General features: G+C 41.5%; 2 protein-coding genes across 4 annotated transcripts in view; one reads left to right on the plus strand and one right to left on the minus strand.

Moving 5' to 3' along the window:
- LOC124131351 (vitamin K-dependent gamma-carboxylase-like) overlaps nt 1-9,416 on the plus strand; it is a 101,222-nt gene extending 91,806 nt beyond the window's left edge. Inside the window, exons 9-16 of the mRNA XM_046494573.2 lie at nt 51-209; nt 611-742; nt 1,213-1,364; nt 1,994-2,172; nt 2,744-2,874; nt 4,301-4,451; nt 6,263-6,428; nt 7,088-9,416. Coding sequence (XP_046350529.1) covers nt 51-209; nt 611-742; nt 1,213-1,364; nt 1,994-2,172; nt 2,744-2,874; nt 4,301-4,451; nt 6,263-6,428; nt 7,088-7,217 — 1,200 coding nt within the window. The 3' untranslated portion in view covers nt 7,218-9,416. The remainder of the gene's footprint in view (nt 1-50; nt 210-610; nt 743-1,212; nt 1,365-1,993; nt 2,173-2,743; nt 2,875-4,300; nt 4,452-6,262; nt 6,429-7,087) is intronic.
- A 4,450-nt stretch (nt 9,417-13,866) lies between these two features.
- LOC124131357 (leucine-rich repeat protein SHOC-2-like) lies at nt 13,867-27,797 on the minus strand. 3 transcript variants are annotated; one of them, XM_046494597.2, is made up of 8 exons: nt 27,681-27,797; nt 23,719-25,064; nt 22,017-22,165; nt 21,212-21,343; nt 18,899-19,039; nt 16,371-16,680; nt 15,700-15,855; nt 13,867-15,051 (listed from the first exon to the last, which is right to left on the minus strand). In XM_046494597.2, exons 2-8 carry the CDS (start codon nt 24,944-24,946, stop codon nt 14,885-14,887), a joined length of 2,283 nt encoding a protein of 760 aa, XP_046350553.2. In that variant the 5' UTR covers nt 24,947-25,064; nt 27,681-27,797; the 3' UTR covers nt 13,867-14,884. The 3 variants fall into 3 exon arrangements, with proteins under 3 accessions (XP_046350553.2, XP_048256791.1, XP_046350543.2); XM_048400834.1 differs by having other exon boundaries at nt 27,727-27,792; XM_046494587.2 differs by having other exon boundaries at nt 27,611-27,777.
- Between the last annotated feature and the right edge of the window lie 103 nt (nt 27,798-27,900).

The following is a 27,900-nucleotide window of genomic DNA, read 5'->3' on the forward strand; positions in this document are numbered from 1 at the left end:
GTTTGAATTATGCCTTCACATTGGTAGTCTTCACTTACATTGCTGTACAGGAGTCTGGTGTGGGTTCAAGGAAGTCGCCCTCGAGTGTGTTTGTGCTTGGAGCTGCCTCGCCAACCAGACCGTCCGTGTACCACAAGATCTCCTCCATCTTCACTGTCTGCATCGTCTTCAGCCAGTTCTTCCTACCGTACTCCCACAGTCTCACCAAGGTAGGTGGTCCACTACAGTCTCACCAAGGTAGGTGGTCCACTACATCTCACCAAGGTAGGTGGTCCACTACAGTCTCACCAAGGTAGGTGGTCCACTACAGCCTCACCAAGGTAGGTGGCCCACTACAGTCTCACCAAGGTAGGTGGTCCTCTACTCAGCCTCACCAAGGTAGATGGTCCACTACCTTCTCACCAAGCAATCAGTCTTACAAAAACAGTTCTTTAGATTGGTTTATAGATTCACAAAGAAACATATTGTAAACTTATTATTTCCTTTATTCCACCCTGTGTAACAGGACATATTGACACCAGATGACTCCTCGCAACAGGTTATTTTCCCTTAAGTAGATACTTTTGTATGGTATTGTATTACTTGTTCACAAGATGGATGTTTGTCACAGGGCTACAACAACTGGACGAATGGCCTGTATGGCTACTCCTGGGACATGATGATCCACTCGTGGTCCGTGCAGCACGTCCGCATCACCTACATCAACAAAGACACTGGGGAACAGGGCTACCTCAACCCTAATGTGAGTCTACAGAAGTGTATGGTGGGGAGTAGGTCTACCTCAACCCTAATGTGAGTCTACAGAAGTGTATGGTGGGGAGTAGGTCTACCTCAACCCTAATGTGAGTCTACAGAAGTGTATGGTGGGGAGTAGGGCTACCTCAACCCGAATGTGAGTCTACAGAAGTGTATGGTGGGGAGTAGGGCTACCTCAACCCGAATGTGAGTCTACAGAAGTGTATGGTGGGGAGTAGGGCTACCTCAACCCGAATGTGAGTCTACAGAAGTGTATGGTGGGGAGTAGGGCTACTGCAACCCTAATGTGGGTCTACCTCAACCCTAATGTGAGTCTACAGGTCTACAGAATACGATGGTGGTTATGTCAGGCTACAGCATATATATGACAGTGATTGTATATCATTGTATCTTGTAATCCATTTAAGAAGTACTTGGTTGATGAACTGTGGAAAAGTCGCTTGTTACTATGTTCAGGCATTTTCTGGGTCTCGACGCTGGAGTTCTCATGCAGACATGTTGAAGCAGTACTCCCAGTGTATCGCCAGTCACCTGCAGCGCTACAACATCACCAACGTCGCCCTGCACTTCGACATCTGGAAGTCCATCAATGACAGATTTCAGCAGAGGTGAGAAACATTTCTTTCACCTTTATTTTCTTTTTCAGATATGTTTGTGAGGCGAAATGGGGTTTAACGTCGCGTTCAAGATTATTCCACTTATGTGGTGATGTGTATGCACTCGTCTGGACACATGCTAGTTTGTACTGCTCGCCCACTGAGATACCATGACATAGTTGACATGGATATCCGACTCAGAAACAATATACAGACACTGAGCTGACTAGTCCTTGTTTTATCCCTCAATGCTGAGCACCTGGCAGCTTAACATGAACCGTCTTTTACCATCTTTTGGTACAATGCGGTCAAAGATCGAACCACCGACCTCCGGGCAAACACTCGACCCACTAGACCAAGGAGGCAGGCAATGTCTCTTGAGTGCAGTGGACAGAATTGTAAAGAACCATATATAGTATAGTATAGTATAGTATAGTATAGTATAGTATAGTATAGTATAGTATAGTATAGTATAGTATAGTATAGTATAGTATAGTATAGTCATGTACAATGTCCAGATACACCCTTATCATAGAGGGGTATCCCTTTGTCCACTTGACCTATGTCATCTGGAGCATTAATTACATTAATAACGGCATTTTAGTCTGTCAGTAATATCAAGTGATGCTGTTTCCTGTCAGAATGTTTGATCCCCGGGAGGACATACTGGCAGCCCACTGGAATCCCTTCAAGTCCACGGCGTGGACGATGCCGCTGTTGATTGACCTGTCTGACTGGCGGGGGAAGCTGGCAGAGATACAGTCATCGCTACACAACTCCACCAACCACACCGATGTTGTGTTTGTCGCAGACTTCCCAGGTACACAGGGGCAATTGTGGAGATGATGTAATGGGCTTTGTGGACACCTTTATGAAGATGAAATCATAAAAATACAGAATATATGATGTTTTTCAATGTAACCACATTTAATCTGTATGAAAATGGACTTTGAAAACTGTCGTGTTCAATTAAGACATCCTTCTTATCAGTTGTTTGGATTGAATGCATACACTTTGTGACTCGATGCCAGTTGATAGTTACAGGTCCATTTAAGAATTCTGTTAGAGTGAGTGAGTGAGCGAGTTTTATTCCACTGTGACTTACGACTCAGGAATATATCACAGAATGTGAGGAAAGCCTGAAGTGAAGCAGGTCTGAGACATTTACCACTTTGGTGAAACCCATGAGCATGGGTCTGGTGCTGAAAAACCTAGAAGCATCATCAGGACAAATTGTGGACAATGGTCTCAGATTGTGACAGTGTTGTAAATGTTGTGTGTGTGTGTGTGTGTGTGTTTTCAACCTAGAAGCATTATCAGGACGAATCTTGCATGATGACCCCAGATTCTGACAGTGTTTAACTGATATGTGTGTGTGTGTGTGTGTTCAGGTCTGTTCCTGGAGAACTATGTGCAGGAGGATCTGGGGAACACGTCCATCACGGTGCTGAAGGGCAGGGTTGTAGTGGAGTTGGTGGAAGACCGAGTCAACCATACACTCCTGGAGGGGGAGACCATGCAGGCGAGTACAGGAGGCAGGGCTCCATCATGCAGACTCACCCTTAAGAAACTTTGTGTTACCATAGCAACATCAGATACTCATGTCAGGCAGGGCTCCGTCATGCAGACTCACCCTTGATAAACTTTGTGTTACCATAGCAAAATCAGATACTCATGTCAGGCAGGAAGCAGGGCTCCATCATGCGGACTCACCCTTCATACACTTTGTGTTACCATAGCAACATCAGATACTCGTGTCAGGCAGGGCTCCATCATGCAGACTCACCCTTGATAAACTTTTTGTAACCGTAGCAACATCAGATTCTCATGTCAGACAAGTCAATAATTTACTAAATCATTAGATATCTATAAATAGATTGTCAACAGTTAAAATATTACCTAAATTATTCCGGTGCACAATTGAGCCAATAATCAGCAGAGAGTTGTCTCTCTTTTTTGATAAATAGAAACTAAATAACTATAAATAAAAACAAAGCAGTAACTTTTTCCGCCTCTGCTACATTGTTCATTAACAGGTTTTTTTTATGATCAATGAATCATAACATAAATTGTGATGTTTATATTTGGGTGTCTGGAACCTTGGATCCTGTGCACATGTGTGATTGGGCTTGTTCACATCATGTATCTGGACCCGCTCAGAGACTGATATGCAGCCCAAATCTGCAGCAAATGCAGTCAAATTTCCCACTGCATGTTAAAAATATTTGAACATTTGTATGCAGTGTTAAAATACCTCTGAATTTAAAATATAAAGTCCAACAACAGTTTTTAACAAATCTTATTTCTTTACAAAACGTCTACAAAGGGCTCATTTAGAATTGTATTTACAAATGCCTAGTTGCACTTCCAGAATATGAGCTGCCAGTATTGAAGTCTGTGACAGTTGTACGCTCGTAGCTCATCAGTGGCCGAAACTGAGAGGATTTAAGATATAGCCAGCACCTGTAGTTGCCATGGTTATGGCTAAACCATCACAATCATCTTTCTGAAAAAGGAACCTGGTGATAACACAATTATCTGAATAGATGGACTGTAGTACATGCATGTCCTGTCAATTAGCTAGCATTGAAAGACACATGCACCAGTTTTGATTGACAGGTTGGATTGGTGTAGTAAGAGATGGACCCGTGAAGATTCCGGAGTAGAATAGGTCTTCAGCAACCAATACTTGCCGTAAAAGGTGACTATACTTGTCATAAAAGGCGACTAACGGGATCGGGTGGTCAGGCTCGCTGACTTGGTTGATACATGTCATCGATCCCAATTGCGTGGATCGATGCTCATGATGTCAATCACTGGATTGTCTGGTCCAGTCTCGATTATTTTACAGACCACCGTCATATAGCTGGAATATTGCTGAGTGCGGCGTTGAACAACAAACAAAAGTAAGAGATGGGTGAATATCAGTCAACTATGTGATGCTGCAGGTTCCTCCTGGGGAGTTCCACAATGTGTACACGGTCTCCACAACATCCTCCTGCTACATGTACATCTACGTCAACACCACAGAGGTGGAGTTCCTGGAGAACCTCACCAAGTATGAGAAGGCCATCACCAGCACGGAGCACAATGACTCGGGTAGGTGGCCCACTCCATCACAAGCAGTGTGACTGAAATGTTTTCAGGTCCTAACATCATGGTCAGGAAATTCCACAGGAAGTGTGCCACCTTCCTGAATTATAATTGCGTAATTGTCATTGGCCTAATCAAGAAGTCAGTCAGTGTCAAACTTGAGTTCATCTGTGATCTGATTATTGATACTTCCCTGAATTCATCTGTGATTAATACTGCAGCAGCAACCTCCCCATGTCCCCAGGGCCTGTATGACTGTTGTGCTTGCTACCGCCCCATGTCCCCAGGGCCTGTATGACTGTTGTGCTTGCAACCTCCCCATATCCCCAGGGCCTGTATGACTGTTGTGCTTGCAACCTCCCCATATCCCCAGGGCCTGTATGACTGTTGTGCTTGCAACCTCCCCATATCCCCAGGGCCTGTATGACTGTTGTGCTTGCAACCTCCCCATATCCCAGGGCATGTATGACTGTTGTGCTTGCTACCTCCCCATGTCCCCAGGGCCTGTATGACTGTTGTGCTTGCAACCTCCCCATATCCCCAGGGCCTGTATGACTCTGTTGTGCTTGCAACCTCCCCATGTCCCCTTGGTCTTTATGACTCTGTTGTGCTTGCAACCTCCCCATGTCCCAAGGGCCTGTATGACTGTTGTGCTTGCAACCTCCCCATGTCCCCAGGGCCTGTATGACTGTTGTGCTTGCTACCTCCCCATGTCCCCAGGGCCTGTATGACTCTGTTGTGCTTGCAACCTCCCCATAGCCCCAGGGCCTGTATGACTCTGTTGTGCTTGCAACCTCCCCATGTCCCCTTGGTCTTTATGACTCTGTTGTGCTTGCAACCTCCCCATGTCCCCAGGGCCTGTATGACTCTGTTGTGCTTGCAACCTCCCCCATGTCCCCTTGGTCTTTATGACTCTGTTGTGCTTGCAACCTCCCCATGTCCCGAGGGCCTGTATGACTCTGTTGTGCTTGCAACCTCCCCATGTCCCCAGGGCCTGTATGACTCTGTTGTGCTTACTACCTCCCCATGTCCCCAGGGCCTGTATGACTGTTGTGCTTGCAACCTCCCCATGTCCCCTTGGTCTTTATGACTCTGTTGTGCTTGCTACCTCCCCATATCCCCAGGGCCTGTATGACTGTTGTGCTTGCTACCTCCCCATGTCCCCTTGGCCTGTATGACTCTGTTGTGCTTGCAACCTCCCCATATCCCCAGGGCCTGTATGACTCTGTTGTGCTTACTACCTCCCCATGTCCCAAGGGCCTGTATGACTCTGTTGTGCTTGCAACCTCCCCATATCCCCAGGGCCTGTATGACTCTGTTGTGCTTACTACCTCCCCATGTCCCAAGGGCCTGTATGACTCTGTTGTGCTTACTACCTCCCCATGTCCCCAGGGCCTGTATGACTCTGTTGTGCTTGCTACCTCCCCATATCCCCAGGGCCTGTATGACTGTTGTGCTTGCAACCTCTCCATATCCCCAGGGCCTGTATGACTCTGTTGTGCTTACTACCTCCCCATATCCCCAGGGCCTGTATGACTCTGTTGTGCTTGCAACCTCCCCATGTCCCCAGGGCCTGACTGTTGTGCTTGCAACCTCCCCATATCCCCAGGGCCTGTATGACTCTGTTGTGCTTACTACCTCCCCATGTCCCCAGGGCCTGTATGACTCTGTTGTGCTTGCAACCTCCCCATATCCCCAGGGCCTGTATGACTCTGTTGTGCTTGCAACCTCCCCATATCCCCAGGGCCTGTATGACTCTGTTGTGCTTGCAACCTCCCCATGTCCCCAGGGCCTGTATGACTCTGTTGTGCTTGCAGACAGCCAGGCCAACATGACACTGACCAGGTTCCAACAAGACCCCATGCTGGACCAGTACAAGGAGGCCCTCGCAGCCAAGAAAGCAGAGGAATCAAGGAAAAAGAGGTCATCCATAGACAGAATAAAGCAGTTTCTGATGAAAAAATATAATCTTTTTATGAGGAGGTAAGACCACAAGTTTACTCTAATAATCCTTGAATGTATTGACACCATTTCAGGAGGATTTTCATTAATGACATCTGATACTATATTTGATACTTTTCCCAGACTTAAAGCACTATTTAAGTGGCTAATTTGGAGAGGATTATATTTTCATAATACTCAACATGAGTTCTGTGTTAAGATGACGTTATGGGCTTATTTCCATTAAATCTTAACTTATATGAGTGTCAAAATCCCATACTAAGACATACTATACCTTGGCAGTCGTGATGCTCAGATGCCTTTTTGAAACATGGCCAAGGACAAACTGAAACTACTCAGAATATGAGTGGGTGAATGAATGTTGTTTAATTCCGCAGTCAGCAATATGCCATCTGAATCACAGTGGGATCTAAATTATCGTGACCTAACCAGGCAGGACATTTACTGAAAGCATGAAAAACAATTAATACCCTTGGCAAGGCGATGACATGCCTGACTATAAAAAAAATATGATTTTGATCAGCATGAGATACAGAGACTTAGTCTGACCTGGAATTTCTCATCACAGTGAGAGCCTCAATAAAGCTTGATGTCCTATAGTTATTTTAAGCACAAGTAATAAACTGAGGTTTTTTATTATAATACAAATGAACTAATGCCTATGTCCTACTCTGTTGCAGTTTTAGATTCACATGGGGAGCAGTGAAAAGTATTGTCACGAACAAATCTTTTGATGAATTTCTTAATGAAACATATGTTTGGGAGACGGAAAATTTAATCAATGCTTCCGAGCTGGATCTGTCACCATGACAACAGGGCCCAAGTTTCCATGAGCTGATTGTGATAACGTGTGAGAATGTGTGGACAGATGTCGTGTGGCTTTTGTCTGTGAACTCATAACAGCTATTTTATTAAGACTGTCATCAGAGGAGGGTCTGTCTCTGAAATAAGCCTAGGAGGCCTCATATCAGGAATTGCTGTTGATAACAAATGTGAGCTAATGATCTTCAAGAAACTGTAGCAAACACTCTTGCTGTGGTTGGCACAAGTTTACATGGAACTTTGGATCAGTTCTGTAAGATCTTTGATAGTTATGACAAAAGGATGTGTATAATAAGACTAAGGAAGGTATTGGCTCCCTGGCACCATCACATCAGCTGAAAAATAAGGATTTGTTGATATAAAATGGGAAGCAGCACATTTCCTCTTGCTCGCCGAAACAAAGACATCCCCCTGCATCAAAGACGAGAACGGAGTGAGTTGTTTTACCTCAGTCTTCAAAACAAGATAAAACATGAACTACTGAGACTCGAGAAGTTGGGGAGATTTTGGAAGATGTTTCTTCTCCATTACAAGACGTGCCAGAATCATAATTCCAAGATGGCTGCTCCATAAAAGGGGGAGTGAAATGCTCAAGCATTGACACCATTTACATGTGAAAGTGGTCATCTTGCATCTTGCACTGTTTTATCAGCAAATCAATGGTCATTGAACAATATTACACTGTTTTATCAGCCAAGCAATGTTCATTGAGGAATCTTGCTCTCTGTAATCAGCTAATCAATGGTCATTGAACAATATTGCATTTTTTTATCAGCCAATCAATGGTCATTGAACAATATTACACTGTTTTATCAGCCAATCAAACTTATAATCACCTTGTGCTGGTTGGAGAGCATTTAATCAAAGTTATGACTTGACTGTTGATATGTAGAAGTTCCCAGACAAAGAATGTGTTGTTTTTGAGTAAGAATCACCAAAGTGATTATTTTTTCTTGAGAAATAAAATCTTAAGCACTTAGTGACCTAGGTGATGAAATCATTTTTAAACCTGTACACGTCTTGTCTACCATCTCCATATGTCATTGCAGAATGTTTACATCAGTGTGAAGTGTCACAAAGAAGCTAAGATGGATTTATCATCCAATTCGAAGATAAGGGAAAATGTGAGATTTCTTTTAACATTTTGTTATTTTCTTGTTGGAGGACATTGTAATATTTGTGTCTCCAATTTTTACGAATTTCCAAACAAGATTCCATACACTACAGTTTGATTTTTGAAAGTCATTCCAAGAGAGCTGTTTTGCTATCTATTGACCCTAAAATGTTACTGTCCAAGGTTTGTTATTTGTCAATCCTTATACTTTGTTGCAGACAACTTGGTGCCCTTTGTATGATGAAAGGTTTTCTTTTTCTTTGAATTTGTTTGAATTGGATTGCTAAGGTGATTACAAATAGAAAATTACTACATATCTTCGAACAAATTTCTGTTTTTAATAATGGTCCGTTAATTATCCCATGGATTAATCTTTTTGTTAAATTAATCTTTTCTATCGGCAGTATAAACAAAACCCTTTTTCTTTTCTGAATTTTCAAGTTTGAAGGTATTTGGATCTGTAATCTGTACACCAAGCAAAAATATATGTAAGACCTTGTGTACACAATCTAACAAATACACCTTACAGTAACATACCAAATGAGAAATCGGCCAAAGTATAATACACACGACTTCCATTCTAAGACTCATGTTGCTCAAAGTTTTATCCTGAATTAAAGAGTTTTTGATAATTGTTAAATACAGTCTGTGTTGTTAAATCATTCATTCCAATAAGTACGAAATATTACATTAATTTGCTCATTTTTAAAGAAAATTGTATACATAGAAACTAAATGTTTAGTTTTACGTTATTGAAATGTGCATGAGTTTGTATTTTGGTACCAGAGGAGAGGCACCTACATTCATCATTATGCACCATATGCATACATGGAAAGTTGGTAAATTGCAAGATTCTTTCCAGACGGCACTTTTGAGGCAACTTGTATTGAGTAACCAGAAGGTATGCATATGTTTCATTTTGTAAGTGTGGTGTCCTGTACTAAGCCGAGGTGCTACACAACCACTATAGCCATGTATACATCGATGTTCATGTCATGGTAAGCTGAAATTGTCATGTTCAATATTTTGTATACAGCTGCAGGAAGGATGAAATAAAGGTTGTGAGAATTGTTTGTTTGTGTTGACTGTGCACTTATGATGGGGCAGAACAGCACCAACATGAGTTGGTTGGTTGGTTTGTTTTTTAACGTCGGGACTCAGAATTATTCCAGCTATATGACGGCGGTCTGTAAATAATTGAGTCTGGACCAGACAATCCAGTGATTAATATCATGAGCATCGATCCACACACTTTGGATCGATGACATGCATCAACCAAGTCAGCGAGCCTGACCACCTGATCCCGTTAGTCGCATTTTATGGCAAGCATGGGTTGCTGAAGACCTATTCTACCCCGGATCCCGACATGAGTGAGTTGGGTTTATTGGAGCTTTGAACAGTATTCAAGTTATATGTCAGCAAGAAATCCTTGATTCATGTAGTTCTCAGACATTTACCACTTTGGTGAAACCCATGAGGATGGGTATGGTGCTTACAACCTAGAAACATAATCAAGGTGGACCAGGATTCAAACCCACAATCACAGGTTCCTTGCATACTTAAGGGAGGCGATTCTGCACTGCAAAGGGTGGCAGGGTGCCCTGAGACAAGTAGTAATTACAGGTTCACGGTATGATAACATCTGCTGAATATGTTTTGGTGGAGCTAATATTTGTTTCCTTTGTTTCTAGTTTTCTAGTTGGCGACCTTACAACTCGGATGTGTATTGTAGTGTAACATTTTTGGTATGTTGTTTTATATAACGCCCACTTAGCAATATTCCAGCTATATGACGGCGGTCTGTAAATAATTGAGTCTGGACCAGACAAACCAGTGATTGACATAACATCGATCCACACAATTGAGATACAATGACATACATCAACCAAGTCTGCGGAGCCTGACCACCCCATCCCGTTTGTCACCTCTTACGACAAGCTTAGTCACCTTTTACTGCAAGCATGGGTTGCTGAAGACCTATTCTACCCCGGATATTCACGGGTATCACAATGTTGTATTTATACATGTTCATAGAATTCTGATCTGAAGATAAACAGTGGGTCACTGTGGCATAAATGGTACAAGACTTCAATGATTCAATCAAAAACATATTGCATGATAGACTGAACTACAAGGCTAAAATAAAGTCAAAAATTTAAAATTTATTCCATTTTAATGAAGCAAATAAAATCTTGTACAAATGACAATATTCATCAGTAGCTTCGCACATTGTGATAGTCTCTTCGACTAGATACATGTATGTACACAAGGGCCGATTGATAAGTTTGGAGCCACACACAGAAGGAATTGTGTAAAAGTGTTATGTTATGTCATGTTATGTCCACAATAAGCAGAGGTCTGTGATCTTGGAAACACTGACAAAGTGAAGTGATCAACTACATGCAGATATGGGGCTTTCCGCCATAAGCCATTCGTGAAGATATGAGTACAGCACCAGGGAAGGATGGCTCTTCCTATGCTTAATTAATAAGAGATGGGCAGGAGAGTTTAAGACAGGGAGGACCTTGAAGACTACCCCTGTCTGAGGTCATAACAGTGAGTGAGTGAGTTTGGTTTTACACCACTTTTAGCAATATTCCAGCAATATCACGGCGGGGGACACCAGAAATGGGCTTCACACATTGTACTCATGTCGGTATTCGAACCCGGGTCTTCGGCGTGACAAGCGAACGCTTAAACCACTAGGCTACCCAACCGCCCCTTGAGGTCATAACAACTGTGGGGAACTTTCGGTAGCCCAAGAGGACTTTTACGAAACTGGGATAAAATCCATCCCATATCGTAGTCAAAAGTGTTTCAGTGTAGAAGGGGATTACGTTGAAATAATAAATCATTTAAATGTTTTTAGATAGTCTTTCTATATGAGGCTCAGCACTTCTCAATCACCCCACCCACAAGACTTCTATACATCATTCTATCATATATATGTATATTTATTCACATGTATAGAGCACCCATCAAAACAGTAGTTACAAACTAAATTTTGAAAAACATGGAACAGATAAGTATCTCTGTAACATAAGTCAAGGGACTGAGCATATATACTGATGGAGATTAAAAAGGGAACACTTGGCTTTAGACACAGAAAAAAGATATGTCATCATGGATTCATAGCCTTGTCTATCAAATATGTGCTGGAAACAATGCACACAAACACATCTCAACATTTGATTCTGATGTGTTGAATTTGTATGCACGCTATTTCAAATGTACCGACAGTAAAGCTTATTTTCCTACATTTTTCATTGTTCACATACTCATTTCCATCCATATATATAATGGCTTGGCTGAGTGATTTTTTGTTTTATGTAGCATGGATATTCCAGATGTATCCTGGCAGCCAGGCAGTAAAAGAGACGGCCAAGCCAGTGGTGACAGCAAAACAAACATCCACTCTTGCATGGCACAACACAAGATTTGTGTGTGCTAAAACAATATTAAACTCTCGATATGCTGAGAGTAATGCTTTGTGTGACTAGAAATTGCCAAAGTAATTTGCTAACAAGAAAATCACACGGTTTTCTGAAACATAATTGACTCGCCAAAACTTTTAATGAACATGACCATCTCCAGAATCACTAAATCCCACTACAGACTTCTTAGTCCTTCACCTTTGCATGGTGGGATGAGTATCGTAAACACAAATAATCAAACAAAACAAATTCCTTGTTGGACATAAATAAAACCAGAGACCTTATCTATTATACGGTCTCTGATAAAACAAAGTCTTAAAATAAATCACAAATTTACAATTGAAGGGACATAAAAATTGATTTGTAGAAATAATTGAATGTATTTCAACTCCTAATTTTTATATCAACAAATTACTAAAAGAACATTAGGAATGAAATAATGTTACTTAAATAATTTACAAATTATAAGCATTATTTCTAACTTGGTTCATTTACTGCTGTAAAACAGTTCTAGACAAATTTATTGATCAACACATATTTATTTGTTACTGCTCCAGCAGACTCAACAGGAAGGAATAACATGGACATTTTACACAGCCATCTGCTGTGACACATGGCTGCGAGAATGACCCAACAGCCCTGGTGTGAGCACAAGGGTCCGCTAGTTCTTTCATCAACATGAGGAAATGGTGAGAGATCTGGACACGAGGAGACAAATCAAAGCCTATCAACGCGAAGTAATTATCCAACTGGTTTCCATTTGTCCATTGTTAACTACCAATCAGTGCTAATTAACCCCTGCCTTCCATCTGTCCATTGCTTGTTGCCAATCAGTAATAACTTAACACCCTGCTTCCATTTGTCCATTGCTACCACCCATCAGCGCTAAATAACGGTTAGCTTCCCTTGATAAGTTTCCAAGTCTTTTATTGTGTTTACATGTACATATATATGCTCTTGGCATCCTAGCATTCATCACCTGATGAAGGAGTAAGCATATACTAAGAAACGTTGTGTTCCTCATTAACAAGTTGACATTCACAAATTCTCTCTCTTATGTGTATCACTCTCTAAAGGCCATTCAAAGACACGAAGAGACAAAGTTATCATATCTATGTTTCGAATCTTAAGACCTACCAGTTATTTACTGACTGAACCAACCAACTTAAAGCAACTCATCCTTGCTTGTAAAAACTAGCAGACAAATACATACTTTTATATGATGAAGTCTGTTTCCTGATCTCCTGATAAAAACACTCTCTTTCGAATTGAGAGAATCATCTCACAAGCAATCTTCCACCACTACATCAAGTGTCACTCAGCACGAACAATATCAGAATGCAGCTATCTTTAGCACTTTAACTGACACTAAATATTACACTTCAAAATAAAATAAACCTGTTTGTTGACAATCAGTGGAGTCAAATGTAATTTTTACATAGAAAAACACAAGGATGACTTTTGCTTCTTCCCCCCACAATTATAGCAAACAGTGACAATGACGATGGTTAACATCCACATTGGATTGAGTCCTTTAGCTGCTACATGTGGAAGTCATCTGACCATTCTAACAGGTACCTGTAATCTGTCTTGAAATACAGAATCTAAAGGGAGACACGATGAAGTGGATAATCAGTCTAGGACTAGACGCTATAATAAGTGCCTGGTGAGAACTTAGCACATTGTCTCTGGGCAAGGAGAGGTTCATGTGCTGCTAGGAAGACTGACCTCATAAAATTGTGTTGTAAGACAAAGTGGTGTTTTAATGACTTCATTCAATCTTGCTATGGCTGCAAATTGTCTCTAGTCTAGTCCCATGACCCTATCATGGACAAGAAACACCCACACCAATATTCACAATAAGTCTAAACTCAGAGTGAATGTTGTGTAACACACAAGGACCTGTTCACCACATCGATGAGCATTTATCCTTAAAAAAAACACATCAATAATGAAATGTTTGTTTGTTTATTTGTTGTTTAACGCCGCACTCAGCAACATTCCAGCTATATGACCATGGTCTGTAAATAATCGAGTCTGGACCAAACAATCCAGTGATTGACATCATGAGCATCGATCCACGCAATTGAGACACGATGACATGCATCAACCAAGTCAGCGAGCCTGACCACCCAATCCCGGTAGTCGTCTTTTATGACAAGCATGGGTTTCTGTAGACCTGTTCTACCCCGGATCTGCATGGTCCCTTTGCACCAATGAACGTATATGATCTCTCCAAACATAAAGTCATAACTAAAACATCTCATCTAAAATTTGTTGGATATTCAAATCTTACATGAAACGTTTGAACATTGTATGGTTTCATAAAAAGTAACAAAATATATTTTGAAATGTAAAAAGCTTTTCCTCCTTCCAGCAGGAGATATCAAAAGTAATATGTTACTCTGAACAAATATATCAATATCCAAAATAAATAACTATTGTATGCTTAATAATAACAAATCGGCAAACATCTGTCCAAACCAAAATTGAAGCAACCCTGCATATATATAAACAAACTCCATTGCAAAAACATATTTCATACTGAGAACAATGTGTGAAAACCCGCACTCCCAAAAAAGATAAAATAACCAGACTAAAAAACCTAACGTAAACTACCAGTATACCTGTAGATAGGAATGCAAAGTAAATCAAAGTAGACACAAGGTATGGATAACAACTTCTTTATTTTACTGTAATGGCAATCTTTTGGTATAGATCCTTATACCATAGTCAAGCATGATATCTACCGTAAACCTAAACATCGCCATTACAGTAAAATAAAGAAGTTGTTATCCATAAATTGTGTCTACTTTGTCATCTGTCAACTTCTGAGGAATGCCTATCAAACAACGCAAAGTAAATCACCGACTGATTCACACCACAGAACAATGGAATCACCTTTTGGAATTTATGCTCAACATACAGACATGAAAATGAGAAACCTGTAGAGTATCCGAAATCCCTGCTCAGATATTGGTTTGCTCAGATAATGTTCTCAATCAACAAAACAATTTAAGTTCTCCATACACTATACAATAGTTGTAGCACTAACATCATCTTCTGTAAGAAGCCCCAGCCATGGTGCTGAAGCAGTTTGCGGTTCATTAATCTGCATCGTCATACTGCCCTGGTTCTTCTGGGAAGGTGACAGCTGATGTGTTCCGAGGGATGGACGGTGTGTGGAGATCAAACGCAAAGAAGAGTGTTTGAAGGTCCTTGGTGGGCTGGTGAGCCTCTGTCCATGTTGGGTGATGAGACACAGGTGGGGGATCTGAGGATAAGACAGTACTCTCAGTAACCATGGTAACATGTACATTACATTTGGAAGCGTGAGTGCATGAGTGTGAGTGAGTGAGGTTTTACGTCGCTTTTAGCAATATTCATACAATATCACAGCCGGTGATGCCAGAAATGGCTTCACACATTGTACCCATGTTGGGAATCGAACCCGGGGTCTTCAGGGTGACGAGCGAACGCTTTAACAACATTACCTTCAGCAAGTCCAGAGACATATCAGCCTGGCAAATATTGTGTTTGTTGTTTAACACCACACTCAGACATAATCCAGCTATATGAAGGCAGTTCGGAAATAATCGGATCTGGACCAGACAAACCAGCCATGGATATTATGTACAACATTCCATGCCATGTCGATGTCGCACCTGATCCATTAAATAGCCTCTTACAACCAGAACAGGTTTCTAAGGACCAATTCTGACCTGGAGTACCTCAGCTTTAGAAATTGGCTCTAGTCCTTTAGTCCAAATAGTGCCTAATAGTTGAGGCATCATAAGGACAAATAGAAATTTGCTCTTTTTAAGGGTTTTCCTATGTGTTATAATTACAAGGACTAGTGGATTAAAACTGTTAGTTTCTACCACTGAGTACCCAAGGGGAGACCCACACACACCATACTGACCTGTGCTGCTGGAGAACTGCTCCCCTATTTCCTCATCCCAGTTCTCACATTCTCCACCAATTTCTTCTTCCCCGACTGTTTCGGTCTGGGTATCGGCGGATGTTTGTGAGGGGAGATCCCAGTTGTCTTCCTCGTTCCAACTGGCCGAACCCCAGTCTGAGGAGACACAGAATCAATGAGGACACCCAACTTCAGAATTTTATACTCATACTAAAACTGAAGATTCAAAATGTTCCAGATTCAAATCATTGACCTCCAATAACTCAATTCTAAAGAGAGAGAGAGTATAAGGAAAATATCAATGAAATCACAATCTTGAGCATCATCGTCTGCTGGAAACAATCCTTTTTGTAATTTTTTCTCAGAAGGCAAAGGAGTTAATTTTAGCAAAGTCCTTGTAACAAAGACAAGGGACAAAACTCTAGATTTATAATGGAAGGAGTTTCTCTTCGACTTGTCGACGGATCGTTTTGATGAAATATTAATGTCAAATTGAGCACCAAAAGTTTTAAAGATGATATTCATAAAACAATGAGAAGCTCAAAATAAATATGTGTGCATGACGCATGGGCAAAAAAAAGGGTGTAAATTTGGATTAATAATTTTCCCAATGCTGAAGGAAACAGGGTCAGTGGATCCAACCAAAAAAAAACCATAATGGCCAGTCTTACCATTTTTCGAGTAGCTAATGCAATAGCCGTCATCATCATCTTCCTCTTCACTTTCATCCCCCTCGCTGCTCCCAGCACCCTCACTCTCAGCTTCCTCACTTGCCACATTTGCAAATGTCTTATTCCGTGAAAGCCAATTCCGGAAAGCACTCTCTCCCCTGACAAACTTCTCCCGCTGCGTGGGCCCATCGTGAGATCGCCAGATGGACATGTTTCTGCGTGCAGCTAGTTCCAGCTGCTGCTCGCTGTACTTTTCCGAGTCCTCTTCCTGCCGTTCTTCCACTCCAGTAAGAGGCCCAGCATCAATAACCTGAAATACCAGGACCATTCAGAAGCATCTACAGTATACCATCACATTCACAACTACTGACGCAAGAGATGTAACTGGAAGTATATTGTCTGCTTGGCCAGTATTGGACTACCCGAGCAGTAAGTCATATCTGTCTGTCTCTTAAACAGATGTCTTCTAAAAAAAAGCACTCTGCAATTTTATCGGGCTCAGCAGTAGTTTCTTTCAGTGGCATATAGAAGTTGGTGTGATGAAGAAAGACAAGTTCTATGGATGAACAACTTCTTTATTGCAATTAGTGTGACGTTTCGGTGCTTGATAAAGGTGTTAGGATCTACACCGAAACGTCGCACTAATTGTAATAAAGAAGTTGTTCATTCATAGAACCCACCTCAAAGTGGTGTCAGTCCAATATACTATTCTATAGGCTCACCTCAATGTGGTGTCAGTCCACCCTACTATTCTATAGGCTCAACTCAATGTGGTGTCAGTCCACCCTACTATTCTATAGGCTCACCTCAATGTGGTGCCAGTCCACCCTACTATTCTATAGGCTCACCTCAATGTGGTGCCAGTCCACTCTTCTATTCTATAGGCTCACCTCAATGTGGTGCCAGTCCACCCTACTATTCTATAGGCTCACCTCAATGTGGTGTCAGTCCACCCTTCTATTCTATAGGCTCACCTCAATGTGGTGTCAGTCCACCCTACTATTCTATAGGCTCACCTCAATGTGGTGTCAGTCCACCCTATTATTCTATAGGCTCACCTCAATGTGGTGTCAGTCCACTATACTATTCTATAGGCTCACCTCAATGTGGTGTCAGTCCACTATACTATTCTATAGGCTCACCTCAATGTGGTGTCAGTCCACCCTACTATTCTATAGGCTCACCTCAATGTGGTGTCAGTCCACCCTACTTTTCTATAGACTCACCTCAATGTGGTGTCAGTCCACCCTACTATTCTATAGGCTCAAGTCAATGTGGTGTCAGTCCACTATACTATTCTATAGGCTCACCTCAATGTGTTGTCAGTCTACCCTACTATTCTATAGGCTCACCTCAATGTGGTGTCAGTCCACCCTACTATTCTATAGGCTCACCTCAATGTGGTGTCAGTCCACTATACTATTCTATAGGCTCACCTCAATGTGGTGTCAGTCCACCCTACTATTCTATAGGCTCACCTCAATGTGGTGTCAGTCCACCCTACTATTCTATAGGCTCACCTCAATGTGGTGTCAGTCCACCCTACTATTCTATAGGCTCACCTCAATGTGGTGTCAGTCCACCATACAATTCTATAGGCTCACCTCAATGTGGTGTCAGTCCACCCTACTATTCTATAGGCTCACCTCAAAGTGGTGTCAGTCCAATATACTATTCTATAGGCTCACCTCAATGTGGTGTCAGTCCACCCTACTATTCTATAGGCTCAACTCAATGTGGTGTCAGTCCACCCTACTATTCTATAGGCTCACCTCAATGTGGTGCCAGTCCACCCTACTATTCTATAGGCTCACCTCAATGTGGTGCCAGTCCACTCTTCTATTCTATAGGCTCACCTCAATGTGGTGCCAGTCCACCCTACTATTCTATAGGCTCACCTCAATGTGGTGTCAGTCCACCCTTCTATTCTATAGGCTCACCTCAATGTGGTGTCAGTCCACCCTACTATTCTATAGGCTCACCTCAATGTGGTGTCAGTCCACCCTACTATTCTATAGGCTCACCTCAATGTGGTGTCAGTCCACTATACTATTCTATAGGCTCACCTCAATGTGGTGTCAGTCCACTATACTATTCTATAGGCTCACCTCAATGTGGTGTCAGTCCACCCTACTATTCTATAGGCTCACCTCAATGTGGTGTCAGTCCACCCTACTTTTCTATAGACTCACCTCAATGTGGTGTCAGTCCACCCTACTATTCTATAGGCTCAAGTCAATGTGGTGTCAGTCCACTATACTATTCTATAGGCTCACCTCAATGTGTTGTCAGTCTACCCTACTATTCTATAGGCTCACCTCAATGTGGTGTCAGTCCACCCTACTATTCTATAGGCTCACCTCAATGTGGTGTCAGTCCACTATACTATTCTATAGGCTCACCTCAATGTGGTGTCAGTCCACCCTACTATTCTATAGGCTCACCTCAATGTGGTGTCAGTCCACCCTACTATTCTATAGGCTCACCTCAATGTGGTGTCAGTCCACCCTACTATTCTATAGGCTCACCTGGATGATGGAGGATTCAAGGCCAGTTAGGTCCTGGCGAGGTCGGCCCCTCCAGTTGTCCTTCAAGGAGGGATCCCGTGGGGGGTACTTGGACTGCCGCACCACCATCGGAACCTCGTGACGGGGCATTCCAAGCTTGTTCTGTAACCATAGAAACAAACAAAAAACTTTACCAATAAACAATACCCAGGATCTACCCTGGAAAAAGCAAACACATACATGTAAAATATAAGAATTATGACATAATTCAGACATGAATAATCTTGGTGACAGCACAAATATTTACAATTATTGACAAACACTTCATGGTTGTTTCTTAAACAACTGTTATCGAATAACTAAAAAATACATTTTTTTTAAATGCATAACAAGGGATCAGAATGTTCAATGTTTCGTCAGTGTGGCCAGAATAAGCGAAGAAAATATTTTCAAAATTGTCAGATTGGTGTGAACATTAACGGGTGACCCAATACCTGTAAAAAAGATGGAAGTTTGAGAACTAAAAGGCCAAGGAACCAAGCCAATCTTGCTAACAACTGGCAGGTTCTTCCCAATAACCAAGCCTGTGGCAACCTGAAACGTCGGAGGTTTTTGGTTCTGACGGAGGATGAGATATAGTGAAAACAAGAAGATACATGGCAGATTCGTGTCTAGGGTAAATCTTACTTAGTTCCTTATTGTTACAGATCATTCAGATCTATGAAAACTGTGGTACTTTTCTGTACATGCTGTAAGGCCTTCAGTTCTCTTTGTTACAGATTCAGACATATTGGACTCATAACAGAATGTTCTTCAAGCTTTTCAAAAGATTCCATCAGGATGTTTTAAAAATTTGAACAGATACATTGAGATAATTTACTTGAGAGGGGGACTGGCTGGGACAATTCAAGGCATTACCAGTATCCATTTTCAAGCAGAATTTAAATGCATGACTTTTTCAAGATAGATTTACAAACTCGTAGTATTTTCAAGCTGTGCAAACCCAGAGGAAGTTAAGAGTTTGTATAAATATCACCACCCAAGCTCGCCACCCAAACTCCTAATCTAAAACTCTGAAGATAGATTGCCTCAAGGTTAAGACAGGAAAGGGATACACAAGACCGACCAACAAGAACAAATAACAGGAAGCATCCCCTAATCAGTTGATGACGTTGGCTTTGTTATGACCTCATGTACATCATCCCTGGCATAGTGTCATGTGACAATGGGGTCGTACAGGTCTAGGTGCTTCAACAATGTGCTACCATCGTCTCACAATAGACTGGTGTACTTCTGACATGACCTAGCCACTTCAGCCGTGCACAGAATGACACCAGGAGGGCACTTACCTCGTCAATTTCAAGTCTGACTAGATGGTTATGGTGTTGGAGACAGGACAGTACATGAGCTAACAAGTTGTTGAAGAGATCCACAATGTCACACCAGGATCGAGGGCACTTACCTCGTCAATATCCAGCCTGACTAGATGGTTGACGTGTTTGAGACAGGTCAGTACATGAGCTAACAAGTTGTTGAAGAGATCCACAAGATGACACCAGGAGGACACCTACCTCATCAATGTCCAGCCTGACTAGATGGTTGACGTGTTGGAGACAGGTCAGTACATGAGCTAACAAGTTGTTGAAGAGATCCACAAGATGACACCAGGAGGACACCTACCTCATCAATGTCCAGCCTGACTAGATGGTTGAAGTGCTGGAGACAGGACGGCACATGGGCTAACAAGTTGTTGAAGAGATCCACAAGATGACACCAGGAGGACACCTACCTCATCAATGTCCAGTCTAACTAGATGGTTGACGTGTTGGGGACAGGACGGTACATGAGCTAACTAGTTGTTGAAGAGATCCACAATATGACACCAGGAGGACACCTACCTCATCAATGTCCAGCCTGACTAGATGGTTCAGGTGTTGGGGAAAGGACAGTACATGAGCTAACAAGTTGTTGAAGAGATCCACAATATGACACCAGGAGGACACCTACCTCATCAATGTCCAGTCTGACTAGATGGTTCAGGTGTTGGGGACAGGACGGTACATGAGCTAACTAGTTGTTGAAGAGATCCACAATATGACACCAGGAGGACACCTACCTCATCAATGTCCAGCCTGACTAGATGGTTCAGGTGTTGGGGAAAGGACAGTACATGAGCTAACAAGTTGTTGAAGAGATCCACAATATGACACCAGGAGGACACCTACCTCATCAATGTCCAGTCTGACTAGATGGTTGACGTGTTGGGGAAAGGACGGTACATGAGCTAACTAGTTGTTGAAGAGATCCACAAGATGACACCAGGAGGACACCTACCTCATCAATGTCCAGTCTGACTAGATGGTTGAAGTGCTGGAGACAGGACGGCACATGGGCTAACAAGTTGTTGAAGAGATCCAACGTCTTCAGCTGAACAAGTTTCTCAAATGATTCTGGCAACTCAGCAATCTAAAATATGAAGGTCCCTCACTAGCTTTTCTACATTTGACTTGGTGAAATGATTATGGCAGTAATAATAGATTGAGTTCGACCAAGCTTTATCGAAGTTAATTATTTCTTCTCCTCGCTTTGCTTATGACGCAGGTTCAGTTGTCATGGAAGCATGTGACATCACAGCATTAGTACAAGGTCTATTAGTTGCCATGGAAACATATGACATCACAGCATCAGTACAAGGTCTGTGAGTTGTCATGGAAGCATATGACATCACAGCATTAGTACAAGGTCTATTAGTTGCCATGGAAACATATGACATCACAGCATCAGTACAAGGTCTGTGAGTTGTCATGGAAGCATATGACATCACAGCATTAGTACAAGGTCTGTGAGTTGCCATGGAAACATATGACATCACAGCATTAGTACAAGGTCTGTGAGTTGTCATGGAAACATGACATCACAGCATTAGTACAAGGTCTGTGAGTTGCCATGGAAACATATGACATCACAGCATTAGTACAAGGTCTGTGTGGTGTCATGGAAACATATGATGTCACTGCTTTAGTACACTGTCTGTGAGTTGTTATTGAAGCATATGACATCACAGCATTAGTACACGATCCATGAGTTGTCATGGAAACATATAACATGACAGCATCAGTACAAGGTCCATGGTACATACCATGTTATTGTCCATCCTGAGATCCACCAGCGCTGTGAGCTGCCCGAAGTTGGATGGAAGCAGCTGGAGGTGGTTCTTGGACAGGAGGCAGATCCTCAGGGACCGCAGGTTCCCAAACGAGTCGGGCAACTCATGGAGCATGTTCTGGCCTTGTAGGGAGGAAGAAATGAACAAATAAAGATGGAGAGCAATTGAGCTTTAAAGAATCACTATTAAAGTATTAACATGATTAGTTTGAATAAATGCATTTATTCAATTTCAGGATTTTTGTAAGTGTATGACCTCGGGAATTGTGTAACTTTTACATACCAAACCCTTTTTATTCTTATTTCATATACCGGAGACAGTTCAAACTGTGGCTGAGTCTGATTAGCATTACCATGAATCGTGGAGATCAACTACCATAATTACCATGATTACAATGGGTATTATTAACATTATTACAATGCCTGTTGATTACCATGATTGATGACTGTATTTTCTTTCTCCGATAAAACAAGAGTACCACAGGTACATAGACATAGTTTTATTTCCATAAATAACCACTCACAGTGGTACATGGACATACATCATGTACATGCAAGAAAGTCATTTGATTAACAGAGGACAGAGTATGAGAGTATACATTAGAATGTTTTATGTATACAGGAGACAAATCTGCTGAGGTTTCTTAGCACTGAGACTTTAGGAGTACAAAACAGATTTTGTAGTTTAAGGTAATTAGGCTTGACATAATAGTACTTTTTAAGAAAGCGCTGATGATCAGTTTCCAAATGTGTACACTCAAACAAGTAGTGAAACTTGTCTTCGACAGTAATATCACAAAGTGTCAGATCCTATCAACATAGGGTAAATCTATCTACCGTCCCCTCTCAACAGGTAGAGAGTGATTGTTGGTTCTAAACTTAGTCAACAGCTGGTCAATGGTAACAAATTTATATTATTTTTATAGATATAGGGTTCAAGGCCAAATTCTGGTTTGATAGAAGAGTAAAACTTTCTTCTTGTTGAAACACAGAAACTCTTCACAGTTATTGTTAACGATGTGGACTATGTAAACTGCTCTCACTGGAATGTATTGTTTGGTTAATTGATTGTACAGAAGCTTGCCTTCATTCAATGCAGGGATTCAGATTGGTTATTCTCTAGGATAACGAGTACATGATCATTATTAAAACATGCTTGTTAACTCCCAAACCATAAATCACTAATCAGCTAATGGCACATAGCAACAACCAATCATGACAATAGGCATTATATAACAAACAATCACAGTTGTTTCCTCTTCCAACAATGTTAGCAATAACATACTTCTTATCAATCATGGGGGCACAGGTGGCCCAGTCGTCTAAGGCGCCGCGATTCGCTGTGCAGAGTTGCGTCCCTTGGGCACGCCAGAAACCTATGATTGTGGGTTCGAATCCCGGTTCGCCCCAATTATGTTTCTAGGTTTGTCAGCACCATACCCGTGCTCGTGGGTTTCACCGAAGTGGTAAACGTCTGAGACCTGCATCACTTCGGGCTTTCCTCCCACATTAAGCTGACACGCCGCGATATAACTGGAATATTGTTAAAAGCGACGTTAAACCCAACTCACTCACTCACTCACTCTTATCAATCATCTTATTAAATAAAAGCAAAATGACAACATCATTAGTTTGATACACATATTGTATCAGCAAGTCGGAAACTCCAAACATACCAAGATCTAGGAACTCCAGATTAACCAAATTTCCAAAGTCTTCAGGCAGTTCTTGTATTTGGTTCTCGTCAAGATGAAGTTCCTTGAGATTCACCATCTGACAAAATGTGACCGGCAACTGCGATATCCAGTTACCATTCTGAAAGTTTCGTCGTTCCAGTTCATCAATAACACTTCCAAGATGCAAAGTCTCTAACTCTGTTAACTCTCCTATTGAGTTCGGTAACGAAGTCATGAAATTACCACTCATGTCTAACACCTTCAATCGATGGTTTGTTTGACCAAATGTTTCAGTGACAGCCTGGTGACTCAGCTTATTGTCTTTCACTGACACTTCTACAGCCTGCGGTAGCTGGGATATCCAGTCAGGTAACTCTCCAATTAAGTTGCAGTCTGCATAAAACTTCCTCAGTGTCTGACTAGAGTTAAAATACTTTGGCAAGTGTTCAATTTGGTTTCCTGATACATCTAGAAATTCAATACTTTTCAAATCACCAAAATTGTCTGGAAGTCTTTCAATTTGGTTGTTGCTGAGATTAAGAATTTTCAAGTTTTTCAACTTTCCAAATCCTGATGGTAGGGATGTCAACTTGTTTGTATTACTTTCAAATGTTTGCAAATTTTCAAGAAGTCCAAATGTCTTTGGGAGGTGTGACAAACTGTTCTCATCAATGGTGAGTGATTGTAAGGCATTGATCTCACCCAAGTCATCAGGCAGCTTTTCAACACTATTTCCAGTCAGTCTTAATATTCTCAACCTCTTCAAACTACACACAGAATCTGGAATAAACTCCAGACAATTTTCATTCAGATGAATCTCCTCTAGACGTTGGAGAGATCCAATGCTATGTGGCAATGTCTTCAACTGATTACCATTCACAGACAGAATCCTCAAGTTTGGAGCACCCTGCCCAATACACTCAGGAAGAGATGTGAGATCATTGAAATCTAGAGTAAGTACAGTGAGTCTATCATTGAGGGCTGTGTCAGACAAGTGTTCAAGGCTTGTGGAAGACAGATCTGCCTCACCGTCAGCCTCCCCATCATCGTCAGCCTCCCCATGAGCATCACAGACACCATTGGTAAGGTTAGCAAGGTCAGGTGTCTCCTTGCTCGGATCTACAAACTGTTTATGTTCTTTATGTTCTGGGGACACTGGTTGCCAGTCTTCAAACCTGTCTCTGTCTGGTGTCAGACTTTGTGAAGGTATATCTCTAGAGTTGTCCATGGCGGTGGAATGTTGAGAGTGAACCTGTTACTTTGGTTCACATATTGCCATCCCCACAATGGTCTCCAATCTCACAATGTCTACTTTTATGTTCCTCCAAAGAAATCCAAACCCAAATCTGAAAATCAGGACAACATGCTTTAGGAAATCATCATTTTAATTTTGTTTATCTTTTCCCAATACAAAATAGTGCAATCAAGCATCATAATGTCAACTTCACACATAACTACAGGAACCAAGGGTATCCATCATTATGTCACAGGATTGTACACACAACTTTCCTCCATCAACCGTGGAGACACACAGGTGATTTTAAGTGTAATCATCATTTATAACCAACGAATCAACACACAGCCTGGTTCAAGTGAGAGGGAAATCCGGTCAGAATGAGGATTACACCGGCAATATTGCCTAAGCTTTGTGGTCACCTAATATCAATCCTACACACTGCCTGATTATCAATGAGTGAAGTGAGTTGTGCTTAACGCCGCTTTTAACAGTATTCCAGTTATATCACGGCGTGTCAGCTTAATGTGGGAGGAAAGCCCGAAGTGATGCAGGTCATAGACGTTTACCACTTCGGTGAAACCCACAGGCATGGGTATGGTGCTGACAAACCTAGAAACATAATCGGGGCGAACTAGGATTCAAACCGACAATCATAGGTTTCTGGCATGCCCAAGAGACGCAACTTTTCACAACAAATTGCGGCACCTTAGACAACTGGGCCACCCCTGCCCCCCTTGAATATCAGGGTCTGCCAACCCCCCTTTCTATCCAGTACGTAGGATTTTGGGAGCTTTTTAGAGCATTCGTGATTCAGAGTGTGGCACTCGGGGCGCAAATATAATTGTATTTGGTATGCAGAGTCAACATTTAAAAAAAGCACATGCAGTACATAAAAATTTTCTTTACATTTTATATTCATAATTTGATTAGAAGCCAGCGTTTATCAAAGTCTATATTACAAAATAAACATGCTTTGGTCATATTAAGCCAATTACTCTCCTTGCGGCCATCCGGGTACCTCTGCCCCTTGTCACATCTTACACAGTCCATTCATATATTTTTCAGCTGTTTCACTTTGGATGAATCTACACATTTAGATAAACATGTCATGAAATGTTTAACCTTCTTTGAGAAAATAACCTAAACCATGAAAAACTATTTCCATTTGTGTAATTATTCTCCACATGCTGTCATTGAAGCCCTCCAAATAGTTTTGATGTGAAAGGCTGTCTTTTCATGCACCTCACTGTCACAGTTGTAGTTATATACATATATAGTTATGCAAAACAATACGTAAAGTGAACCTCAAGGTTTGCGATAGACTCTTCTTTTATTTTAGAATATGTGCATTTGGTTACAAACAAGAGGAAATTCAGGTCACGTGATAAACCTACATCCGCGGTCTGGTCAATGAGCAGAAACTTTTCTCGCAGATTAAGGCAAGCAGAGCCAAGTAAGCTCAGAGGTAATCAGCTATTGTTTACAAACAATGCCACAGAATGGTCAATGTACTGTCCCTTTAAACAACAAACAAACTAATACATAGCTTTGATTCATGCCTTATTACATTCTACTAAAGTCAGTGTTGATTTTGCACCTGCCTTCACAATCTCCATCAGAATGCAAATCACATAATATCAATCAAGGCAATTTCATACACTCATGTTCCCAAAACATTTTTCCAAAGTATTCCACTGTTGTGGGTTTTTTTATGCTTAGTAAGATACATTCATAGTTTTCTCGCAAATTACATCATGAACAACTGTAAAAAATCTCATTGCTTATGTAAGACAACTTTATCTTAAAAAACAAGCCATCATCCGAGCATTTACAATGTCTGTGTGATGCTCCAATTCTCGTTATAGTGATAAGCGTAATCGCCCTAAACATGGTTATCTGAAAATGTATGACGTCCGAAAACATATGATAAAAATATACTCAAAAAAATGATTTAAAATGTATTTTGTCAAACATTATAGACCTGTAAACATTTTCTTGCCTAAACTAACCTGTAAACATTTTCTAGCCTAAACTAATGTAGAAATACATTTCCAAAGGTAAGGTTTGGCTGTATTCCAAGGAAAATGGTTTGGGAAGAAGGGGGTATAAATTAGGGCTGGCCACTATTACCCGCCCTCCCTGCATACCCACTGCAGGTCTTAAGAGTTGGGAACAAGATGTCTGATTGGGAATTGTTTCACCGCAGCCCAGGCAGTAACAATAGTATTTAGATACATGTATCAAATGATCTGATCGGAAGTTGACAGAAGCGTTACCTTTACTCAAACATATGCAAGTCAAAAGGAATGGATGTATCGTCAGAAAGAACTGCGAATGTAGCGTAACCACTGAGCTATAGTGAGTTTTTGTCATTACGCAATATATCACATGATTAACCACGGGTCCGACCTGTGGGTACCCGGGTCCTACTCATGACCCACCCGACCCGAGAACCCAGTTACCCGTCCCAGCCCTAGTATACATATTTCCCTGACGTAACTGCATGATCTAATTTGCAATCCGGCATGGCTTGTGAACGTGGTGAAAAGTGATGCAAAATCAGCATCGGACTGTAGGACGTTATGAAGGCGTGAATCGTGGCTTCCTACGTATAAATTTAGCGACCGGTGAATAGGCCTATTGGATAATAATTACTTTTGAGCGAAGCAGTACATTGCTACGATTTTCACAGCTCGTCTTTAAAAATACTACGAACAACTTCTACCTGTACGTGTGTATTTGGAAACAGGAAAGATATATGAAGTTTTTACATGTTGCAATTTCTGTCAGGGCACCGCTCTAAAATGTTTTGTTGACAGTTTTTGCACATGCTGACCTGTTTGCCGAAAACAAGATGCACGACATATACAAATCATTGCCCAAATCTTTCAGCCCCTTTCTTATAACATATTCTCTTAAAATGGTATCCTCGGTATCAACAGAAA

The sequence above is a fragment of the Haliotis rufescens genome, unplaced genomic scaffold, assembly GCF_023055435.1.
Source record: "Haliotis rufescens isolate VD_foot unplaced genomic scaffold, xgHalRufe1.0.p SCAF_20, whole genome shotgun sequence".
Classification (NCBI taxonomy): Eukaryota; Metazoa; Mollusca; class Gastropoda; order Lepetellida; family Haliotidae; genus Haliotis; species Haliotis rufescens.

What these genes read in the sequence shown, in the direction of transcription:
- LOC124131357 (XM_046494597.2), bottom strand. Translation starts at nt 24,946, where the DNA reads ATGGACAACTCTAGAGATATACCTTCACAAAGTCTGACACCAGACAGA. An exon ending in TCTGGAGTTCCTAGATCTTG is followed by an intron (nt 22,166 to 23,718) that starts GTATGTTTGGAG and finishes CCTCCCTACAAG; the next exon opens with GCCAGAACATGCTCCATGAG. An exon ending in TCAGACTGGACATTGATGAG is followed by an intron (nt 19,040 to 21,211) that starts GTAGGTGTCCTC and finishes CTATGGTTACAG; the next exon opens with AACAAGCTTGGAATGCCCCG.